Source organism: Cyprinus carpio, chromosome B4 (assembly GCF_018340385.1).
Source record: "Cyprinus carpio isolate SPL01 chromosome B4, ASM1834038v1, whole genome shotgun sequence".
NCBI classification, from domain to species: domain Eukaryota; kingdom Metazoa; phylum Chordata; class Actinopteri; order Cypriniformes; family Cyprinidae; genus Cyprinus; species Cyprinus carpio.
Window position 1 is genome coordinate 36,267,860 of NC_056600.1, and position 10,565 is coordinate 36,278,424.

Sequence of the window (10,565 nt, forward strand, 5' to 3'; positions counted from 1 at the left end):
GTTTGTCTGTCATTAACGAACAAGACACGGCTCAGTTTCTTACCAAGTCTGATCTTTATTGAGTTAAACCATCACCCACCGCGTTTAAAGACCCCTGTGTTCAGAAAGGACAAAGCGAGATACACATAGATACCACAAACAAACACAGATAAGGCAATGAGATGCACAAGGCTTCAGATGAACGATTGTCACGTTAGTAGTGTGTGAAACGAGCCCATCATCTTCATCATCTTCATCACATATGCAGTGCTACATTACACATCATATAAAGCTTTTCTTTGAGAACAGCATCACGCGAGCGTGTGACCATGTGCTCTTTCTTCATGACCGTACACAAACACAGCTGAAGGATAGTGCAATCTGAGCGTTTCACCTCAAACAAACAAGAGTTTTGGTCCCCAGGTGATCAAGCGACGACGCGTTTCAGTCAGAACTCAAGCTGCGACATCAAACCAACAAATCCAGTCAAACCCACGGATGCTGACGACTGTAGAGCGGACTCCTCAGGACTCATGTGCTGTAGCGCTCCTGCAGGGATGAAACACAGAGCTCATCACACAGATGCTGTGAGAGTGATGGGTGAGTAAGTGCAGGGACTGACCTGCAGGGTGGACACGACTCCGCTGGCCATGACCGACAGCTTCCCGGCCACCGAACGAACGCCGCTCCTGAACTGCGTCATGTCCGGCACGGCCGGCAGAACCCTGCTCAAGCTGTAGGAGCCGGAGGACGCCGCTGGGACACACAACATCCAGAGTTACACGCTTTTAAAACTGATGCATTACAATACTGACTTACTCCCTAAAAACGGCCCACACTGGTCATGTGAGCTTCAGGAAGTGCTCTCCAGATAAATAACCTGCGTGCTCAGGATCCACCACGCACCTGCTGACTTCTTCTGCTCGTCGAACAGATCGGCTGAGCTGAGCGCTGAACTGCCCGAGAAGTTCTCCAGCCGCGCCCGAACCTCATACTGCAAGCAGAAGACAGCGCACAGTAATTGTTTTAGGATGCGTTATCTTCTAATCGATCCACCGGTTCACTTTACAGCTCCGCGTGTTTTGCAGCTCTCATATTTATTTGATGAAATCATAGCCTTCCGAAGTTTAATCGTCACATTAAAGGAGCCATGTGTAATGTCTGGCAAAAAAATCTAGTCATACTCCACATTCCATACCAAATGGGGGCAGTATGCCTCAATAAAGTGAATTGGTCTACTCTAGAGTAACAAACGAGAAACGGCATAGTCTCTATGCTCCGCCCCTACCTTCACAACAACCCTAGAGCCATAGCCGAAGCCTAAGGGGACGTTTTGCCTCCAGAGGAACGTTGGGTGATGTCAAGTGATTTTGAAACATGACATCTTCAAGCTACTCCCCTTCACCTTTACCAGTGAATATGTTCATATTCGTTTTGTTCATATTACATTTTGAGTTGTATATACACATTATTTGAATTAAATTAATTTGACAGACAGCATTCTGTCAACATCATTGGTCAACATCAGACAGCTGATGTTGACCAAGCTAGCGCCAACCAACGTAACCAGAGCTGCCAACTCTCAAGCATTCACCGTGAGACACACGCAATTGACTCTTTTCACACGCTTTCAAAAACTTGACCGCTCTGAATATAGTGAGTGAGTGCGCGCGCGGCCGGGGCGCGCTCTCTCTCTCTCTCGGGTTCATTATCATCGAAGACATTTCAAGCTTCTTAGGTAATGTTACATTTTAGCATCAGCTTGGTAGAGACGGGCTTTGGTAGATAACAGGTGAAAACCGGATCGGATCTGTGGGTAAGTTACAGCTAGCTTACTATCAAACGCAGCTACGGTTAGCCATCGCTAACTTTAGCACGTTTATCGAACAGCCTTCGATACATTTATATGTTATAACTTCCCGAAAAAAATATGCAAACATATAAAACAAACTTCTAGCGAAATACTAACAGCATCTTACTTACCAATCCAAAAGAAATGGTGCAAGTTCGGAGTCGAAGCTCATTTCTTTCAAGTCCATCAGTTGTCTCCAGCGATGGAAAGCAGTGCCGATGTTTACTCTGTTTCGGCCCCTTTTCTTATCGGATTTGATTTGTGATTCCGAGCGCGGTTGCTTGACATCAGCTTCAAGTACGCCCACAAGCCGTGCGAGTTATTCGTGTATTGCAGGTTGGCTGGTGGTTATGTTGCCCGCATATCGCCTCCCATGGCCGAAACTGGTATTACGACACCTGTCGGGCCGTGGCTAGTAATGCTAATGCTAATTAAGGTTGATATCTCTGCAGCACTATAACTTGACATTTTTTTAATGACATCATCGCCCTTATTTCTTCTCATTCTTTTGATGCGTGTAGGTCATTTTTTGGATATTTTTACCTCAATTTTTACACATGGCACCTTTAAGCCATTTCACAGTTCTTGTACATTTTAATTCTTGTACAATTTCTAGTACAGTTTAAGACTTTTTATGTTCTTAAATTCGTTCAACTAAAAGTAAGACTTTAAGGACCCGCGGGAGCCCTGAGCAGCGCAGAGCTCATGTTTCTCAGCGGCGTCTGTGTGCACCGCTTCACCTCCGAGTGGTCCTGCTTCCCGAAGAACATGTCGGATGAAATGGCTCTGGCGTCGCCGAACTTCCTCTGAGCGTCGTCAGACACGTCCTGTGGCTCCCTCCTCCTGGCGGAGGCCCTGCGAGCACAGACACACTGAGAAACAGCACATGTTATTTCCAGAGCGGTGCAGTCCTTCACCTGACCTGTCGTCGGGGTCCAGGTAGACATCGGTCTGCTTGGAGAAGAACCGATCCGGCGATCCCTCGGCTTCATCCAGGAGCCTGTGGGAGGAGACACGCTGATGAACACACGGCAGGAGACACAAACAGAGGCTCAGGGAGGAAGCGTCACCTGGAGGAGAAGCGCCTGTCCTGCTGCTCCTCGTCCTCCTCATACACGCTCCTGCTGGAGGAGCTGGGAGCCGGAGACTCCTGCTGGATCATCTGCATGTCCTCCGTCATCGAGTGAGACAGACTGCTGGACAACACAGCAGGAGACGGCCGCTTAGCCCCGCCCACACTCACGTCTCATTGGTCAATATCACACCCCGCCCAGTCTTACAGCTCACAAAGACACTGACCTGCGTCCGCCGAAGCCCATGCCGAGCCGCTCCGCCTGCTCCTGCTTCCTGCTGTCCAGACGGCTCAGCTGGGCCTGCTCTCTCCTCCGCTGCAGCTCCAGACTCTCGCACGCGCGGCTCAGAGACGACACTCTGCACACACACAGACCGAGCGCAGGGTGAGCAGACGCCCGTGTGTCCGGACCTGCAGATGCCTGCAGTGGCTCACTCACTCGGGCTCAGCGCTGCTCTTCTGCGAGCTCCTCTCCTCCTGCAGTCGGTCTACGGCCTGAGCTCTCTTCTGCTGCACACTGAAGCTCTGACTGCTGACCTTCTGAGCGCCCAGACCCGCCTTCCTGCTGCCCGCCTGATTCAGTCACAAACCACACAACTAACAGCTCAACACTGCAGAAACACGCCAGACTCTTAGAAACGTTCTTTGGGTTCGTGATGGTTTCATGTGGTTTTGAGTGTCTGAAGTCGCACCACATGACAGTTTTGAACTGACACCGTTACGTCAAACAAGATCAAAGGATCTGATATCGGAATTTCATTTCTAAATCATAAAAAGTTTGTTGCACCAACCTAAACGGACTCTAAAAATGTCATATGGTATAACCACAACACATTAAATGCTTTTAAGAGGACACATCTTTTAATTATTAAATTACTTTCAAAATTTCTGTAAACTATTTTTCAAGATATAAAGATTTTTTTAAGACAAATATCATTAATTCAAAAAGTTTTTGGAGAGTCGCACCACATGACGCTTTACATCCTGAACTGACCTCACACAAGATCAAATGAAGGATTTATTGACCTCTGCATGATGGTTGCACCACATGACTTTCAATTTGCATTTCACTCACTCTTAAAAATATTATGTGGTGTAACCACCGAGTAGAAAGTATTGAAATAATTTCATCTTAATTATTAATAACAAAAAATGTTTTTAACATACTTTTCACTGTAAAAATGATTGCATTTTTTTACACCACATGACAATTTGAACTACCCTTGCCTCACCATAAAAACATTTCTCACGAGACTTGACACACACACACTCATGAGGGTCTGCAGGGGTCCACTCAATGACATCATTTCCTGTCATGCTGATCACTCAAGTTTTTCAAATACTGATGAACAGCTTGTTAAAATATTGTTTTCTAAGAAATAATAATAAAGGATTATGACAAACTAATTAATAAGGTAATTTTTTTAAGAACTGAATTATTTAAATGTAATTCACTTTCTTCATTATAACATCAGGAGTCGCACCACCCTGACATATCTGAATTTATACCCGCCAAAAAATATTACAATTAATTTTAATACAGAGGTTAAAAACATGCTCATAAAAGACTTGTATTCAGATCAATGTATGACTGCATTCTGACGCATTACTGAATAATAAATGAGCAGATCCTGAGTGTTACGTCCCTGACCCGAAGCGCTGGCAGGAAACTCACCGCTTTCTTTCCTGTGGTGGGTTTCTTCTTGATCAGAGAGGACAGCTCTGTGAGAGGAGAATCAGACGTTCATCATACACTGAGTTATGATCTGAGCTGTACGTGTCGGTGAGGAGGAGGATGAGCTTTACCTGCGGCAGATGAAGGAGACACACTGAGCTGCTCCACACTGGGACCCACCTCACTCTCACCTGCGCTCAAGAGAGACAAACAGCTTCCAGAAACACAAACATCACACTCACAGGAGCACACTGTGCTTCCTCAGTCATCATACCGTTATTATTCTTATCCTGAACGGTGTTCTGTGGTTGGCTGGTGTTCAGCTGGACACTGAGTGCTTCCTTCAGGGGAGTCTGGGGGCAAACGCACACAGTTTTAAAGGCATATGATAAATGATCCATGCATAGGTATTAAATGATGTAGCGGCTGTTCCTCACCTGGGTGTGCTGGGTGAAGAAGTCCTCCTGTTTGTCGAGGGCTGATGTGGGTGACAGAGGAGCCTGACCGTCCAGCCATAACTGAACACACACAGAACAACATGAGCGGGCGAGCGTCACCAGCTCTGGGTGTGACTCTGAGACAGGGTTCGTACAAGGTGCTTAGAGTGCTTCAAATACCCGAATTTGAGGTAGTTTTCATGGGTACTTCAAAGGTACTTTTGTTAATTTTTAAAAGGCAGTATATATGAAGTTAATGTTAATTTTAGTTTTGCATAAAAACACTCTTTTCACACAAAATTAACAATGCAGCGCGTCTGATATAAATACAGAGCCCCCTGCAGGTATTTGTTATAATACATAAAGTACTTTAGTTTATGTTTATATTATGTATAGGCATATTACATTATGTATTTTAAATAAAACCATGTTATTACTTGGTTTTGATACTTTATTTGAACCAATTAGTTCAAGTTCAAATTCTTTTATTTGTCCCCAATGGGGAAATTCGTTGTGCAGCAGATAGTATAGCAAATCACACACAATACCAATTCAAAAATTGCCATGGTTAAAATAATAAAAACAATAAACAATCAATAAATAGTAAATCACTAAGTTATCTGTGGTTCTTTATGGAATTGAGAAGCAGAATGGCTGCAGGCACAAAAAAGTGTTTATATCTGTTGGTTCTGAACTTTGGGAGTTTAAAGCGTATCATCAGCAAACTTCACAAAGTATCGGTCTTCAATCACAGAGCGACAGTCATTAGTGTACAGAATATATAAAAGGGGGAAGAACACACCCCTGTCCGAGAGATGGCCATTTACTCTCACTCGCTGGGATCTATTTGTGAGGAAATCTAATATCCAGTTGGCCTCCAGTTTGAACTGATGTAAGCGCTTCTCAACCAGCAGGTGGGGCTGAATGATGTTAAAGGCTGACGAGAAATCCACTAACAGTAGTCTGGCATGATTTCTATTGCCCTCATGGTGATTAAGAATGAGGTTGAGTACTGTTACAGTTGCATCCTGGACCCCTCTGTTTAGTCTTTATGCAAACTGTGTTGGGTCAAGGAGGCAGTTTGTCACAGATGACAGTTCTCTCTTGATCAGCTTTTCAAAACACTTCATCACAAGAGATGTAAGGGCTATGGGTCTGTAATCATTTAAAGTCTTAGGGTGGCTATTCTTTGCGACAGGAACTATAATTGACTATATATGAATATGAACATAGTCATATTAAAGCCTGTTTTTCACTTAGGTCTATTTTTATTACTAAAAATATCAGAATAACATGTCAAAATAATTAGTAGATTACTTGATTACCAAAATAGTCATTACGGCCCTGGATTAGTTAAAACATTTCAAAATACAACTGCATTGTTTTGCTTTTTGCAATTAAAAGACAAATATTTTGTCACTAAACATTTCTTTAAAATAGTATTCAAACATTGTGTTGTTGTAGTGAACCAGGTATCTGTATTTTGTCTCATCTGGTGAGTTAAGTGTATTATCACACCCCTAGAGTAGAGAAGCAGTGATATAGCTCATCATTTTCCAAGTGCATGATACAGCTTTCATTCTCCAGGTCAACCATATATTCATAAATTCAGTTTGAATAAAGATTGCCATAATGTCCTTTCAAATGTTAAAGTTGCCACAGTCATTGCACGCTTTGCATTTTTTTGTTTTATTAGTTTACTTATTAGAATTTGAAAAATAATAACTATATTGTTTGATCAGTGTGATCTCTGATTTTAGTCAGAGTAGTGCCTGAAAAGTCCTTGAATTTCATTTGGTGGTGTCTGTACGAACCCTGCTGAGAGCACCGGTGTGAGTGTGTGTTATAGTGTGTGTGTGTGAGACCTCTGTGCCGTGCTGCCGGGTGGCCTGCGTGGCCAGACTCTTGATTCTCTCGCGGTACAGCGCCGCTGCTCTGCTGTTGTATTTGGCGTTGGCTGCGCTGGCGGTACAGCCGTGCTGACTGAAGAAGGCACTCTGTAGGGAACACACTCACATTACCTTACATACATCAGTGGAGCACTCACTGGTTTCTTCATTAGACAGAACAGACAGCAGAGACACTCACCGCGCTGGCATTGCCTCCCACCTGCATACAGCGCAGCTGATACCAGGACCAGTTCGAGTCCAGCTCAGTGGACCTGCAACAGCGGTGAGAAGAACTCATCTCAACAACGAGAGTCACTGCAGAAACACTGACAGCGCTGTGAAATAGTAAGTGAACCCCACGACCACATAAGGCAGCAATCGCTGATGGAGCTTTATTGAACATAAGTGCACCTCTACATTTAGTAGGTGATATCGCCCCCTGTGGGAAAACTGTGAAAACCTCTTGCTTTTATCATAATTGACTGTCAAGAGACGTTTTTTTCTGTTGCTTCATGTAGAATTTCATGGGTTATATGGCATTTTTGGTTTATATGGCATGGATTATGTCAAGTTTACCTGACAAAGGAGTGTGAGAGTGTAAAGTTTACCTGACGGAGTGTGAGAGTGTAAAGTTTACCAGATGAAGTACAGTTTTGAGTGTAAAGTTTACCCAATGAATGACAGGTGAAGAGTGTAAAGTTTACCAGATGAAGTACAGTGTGAGAGTGTAAAGTTTACCTGACGAAGTAAAGTGTGAGAGTGTAAAGTTTACCCAATGAATGACAGGTGAAGAATGTAAAGTTTACCTGATCAAGGACAGTGTGTGAGTGTAAAGTTTACCTGATGAAGTACAGTGTGTAAGTGTAAAGTTTACCTGATGAAGGAGTGTAAAGTTTACCTGATGAAGTACAATTTTGAGTGTAAAGTTTATCTGATGAAGTACAGTTTTGAGTGTAAAGTTTACCAGATGAAGGACAGGCGAAGAATGTAAAGTTTACCTGATGAAGGACAGTGTAAAGTTTACCCGATGAAGGACAGTGTGAGAGTGTAAAGTTAACCTGATGAAGGACAGTGTGAGAGTGTAAAGTTTACTTGATGAAGGACAGTGTTTGAGTGTAAAGTTTATCTGATGAAGTACAGTTTTGAGTGTAAAGTTTATCTGATGAAGTACAGTTTTGAGTGTAAAGTTTACCTAATGAAGGACAGGTGAAGAGTGTAAAGTTTACCTGATGAAGGACAGTGTGTAAGTGTAAAGTTTACCTGATGAAGGACAGGTGAAGAGTGTAAAGTTTACCTGATGAAGTACAGTTTAGAGTGTAAAGTTTACCCAATGAATGACAGGTCAAGAATGTAAAGTTTACCTGATCAAGGACAGTGTGAGAGTGTAAAGTTTACTTGATCAAGGACAGTGTGAGAGTGTAAAGTGTAAAGTTTACCTGATGAAGGACAGTGTGAGAGTGTAAAGTTTACCTGATGAAGGACAGGTTTGAGTGTAAAGTTTATCTGATGAAGTACAGTGTGAGAGTGTAAAGTTTACCTGATCAAGGACAGTGTGAGAGTGTAAAGTTTACCTGATGAAGGACAGGTGAAGAGTGTAAAGTTTACCCAATGAATGACAGGTCAAGAATGTAAAGTTTACCTGATGAAGGACAGTGTGTGAGTGTATAGTTTACCTGATGAAGGACAGTGTGTGAGTGTATAGTTTACCTGATGAAGGACAGTGTGTGAGTGTAAAGTTTACCTGATGAAGGACAGTGTGAGAGTGTAAAGTTTACCTGATGAAGTACAGTTTTGAGTGTAAAGTTTATCTGATGAAGTACAGTTTTGAGTGTAAAGTTTACCTGATGAAGGACAGGTGAAGAGTGTAAAGTTTACCTGATGAAGGACAGTGTAAAGTTTACCTGATGAAGGACAGTGTAAAGTTTACCTGATGAAGGACAGGTGAAGAGTGTAAAGTTTACCTGATTAAGTATAAGTTTGAGTGTAAAGTTTATCTGATGAAGTACAGTTTTGAGTGTAAAGTTTATCTGATGAAGTACAGTTTTGAGTGTAAAGTTTACCTAATGAAGGACAGGTGAAGAGTGTAAAGTTTACCTGATGAAGGGACAGTGTGTAAGTGTAAAGTTTACCAGATGAAGGAGTGTAAAGTTTACCTGACGAAGGACAGTGTGTGAGTGTAAAGTTTACCTGATGAAGTACAGTGTGTAAGTGTAAAGTTTACCTGATGAAGGACAGTGTGTAAGTGTAAAGTTTACCTGATGAAGGACAGGTGAAGAGTGTAAAGTTTACCTGATCAAGGACAGTGTTTAAGTGTAAAGTTCACCTGATGAAGGACAGTGTGTAAGTGTAAAGTTTACCTGATGAAGGACAGTTTTGAGTGTAAAGTTTACCTGATGAAGGACAGGTGAACTCCCAGTGAGCGGTGTGTCCCTGAGCAGTCGATGCAGAGAAAGACACCATATGTGATGCTCGCCCAGCTGGGGTTCTTCACGGAGCAGTCAAAACACACCTGACAACATACAAGATACCAAATAAATACAACCAGCATCTATGAAAAACTGCACCATATTACTTAATGGCAAATTTCTGAGGCAACATTCTATCCGCCTTCAAATGATCTTATGATTAATCAGATTTATAGACAGAAACCTTTCAACACAGTCACACATTTTAACACATTTTCCCACTTATTTGAATAGTTTTTGCTCTGTTCTGTACAATTATAAAACAGGTTAGTTTCTATAAAACATGTTTAGAGACATTCGCAGGAAAATCCAAACTCAGAGTGTGAATCAGGAGATTTGTTTTGAGGAATAAAGCTCGTTTAATAATAGCAATGATGAACGATTCGTCTAAAAACAGCAGCTTCACCTGCCATATGTTTGGTATAAACATGTGACGTGTCAGACCTGTTCCTGCTCCTCCAGCGCGGCTCCCGGCCCGCGGGGCTCGGACTCACCTTGTTCGCGGGGACGGACCGCAGGCGCTTGAGGACGGCGGTGATGTCGTGTTTACTGGGGTCTGTCATGTTTACTCCTGCGGGAAAATAACCTCACTGTGAGGAAAGTCTGCAAGCGCTCCCGAGGCAGCGCACTTCCTCCTGCGGTGACGTGACGCACACGGAGGGCGCTGATTGGCGGAAAACACACTGAGCTAAAACAAACAGCAGGACAAAGCAACAGGATGCAGTCAATTAATTACTTTCATTTTTTGTTGCATGTATGTGGGTCAAAGACGAGACGTCCCATTGAAGTTAATAGTTAAAAGTTAAGTGTCTACCCTTATGTTTTAAATGACTTCTGTGAAAATGTCAAAATATGGGTGTAAAAATGTTGCATGTAACACAGATACATGTATAATGAAACAACAACCTTATTCTGACTTTATAATAGAAAAAGTGAACACACCACATTTGATTTCATTAAAAATTTATATTTAAAACAAAAGAAGAATTCAAGAAATGGAAAAACTGATCACACAATTTTTTTGTTTGTTTTTTATGTGTAAAACCAAATGTTTGATATATTTATATAAAATAAAAACATAATGCAAAACAGCAGCAAAGTACAATGCATGAATCATTTTTATTTGTCGTATATATATATTATATGTATATTTGATATTGATTGTTGTCGAACATAAAGAAATTATTAAAAGAAAG

The 10,565-nt window shown here is 42.3% G+C and overlaps 1 protein-coding gene across 2 annotated transcripts; it reads right to left on the bottom strand.

Moving 5' to 3' along the window:
- Positions 1-35: 35 nt before the first annotated feature.
- On the bottom strand, positions 36-10,050 carry arfgap3 (ADP-ribosylation factor GTPase activating protein 3). Of its 2 annotated transcripts, none has more exons than XM_019079684.2 (16): positions 9,864-10,050; positions 9,295-9,413; positions 7,104-7,176; positions 6,881-7,012; positions 5,016-5,096; positions 4,853-4,931; positions 4,710-4,769; positions 4,579-4,625; positions 3,343-3,476; positions 3,131-3,262; positions 2,917-3,027; positions 2,754-2,831; positions 2,572-2,686; positions 886-973; positions 602-735; positions 36-528 (listed from the first exon to the last, which is right to left on the bottom strand). In XM_019079684.2, exons 1-16 carry the CDS (start codon positions 9,930-9,932, stop codon positions 511-513), a joined length of 1,470 nt encoding a protein of 489 aa, XP_018935229.1. In that variant the 5' UTR covers positions 9,933-10,050; the 3' UTR covers positions 36-510. The 2 variants fall into 2 exon arrangements, with proteins under 2 accessions (XP_018935229.1, XP_018935228.1); XM_019079683.2 differs by having other exon boundaries at positions 2,902-3,027; positions 9,864-10,048.
- Between the last annotated feature and the right edge of the window lie 515 nt (positions 10,051-10,565).

Excerpts from the sequence above, each read along its gene's own strand:
- arfgap3 (XM_019079683.2), bottom strand. The coding sequence starts at position 9,932 with ATGACAGACCCCAGTAAACACGACATCACCGCCGTCCTCAAGCGCCTG. Across the intron at positions 7,013-7,103 it reads TGGGAGGCAATGCCAGCGCG|AGTGCCTTCTTCAGTCAGCA; the intron begins GTGAGTGTCTCT and ends TGTTCCCTACAG. Across the intron at positions 2,687-2,753 it reads TACCTGGACCCCGACGACAG|GGCCTCCGCCAGGAGGAGGG; the intron begins GTCAGGTGAAGG and ends CTGTGCTCGCAG.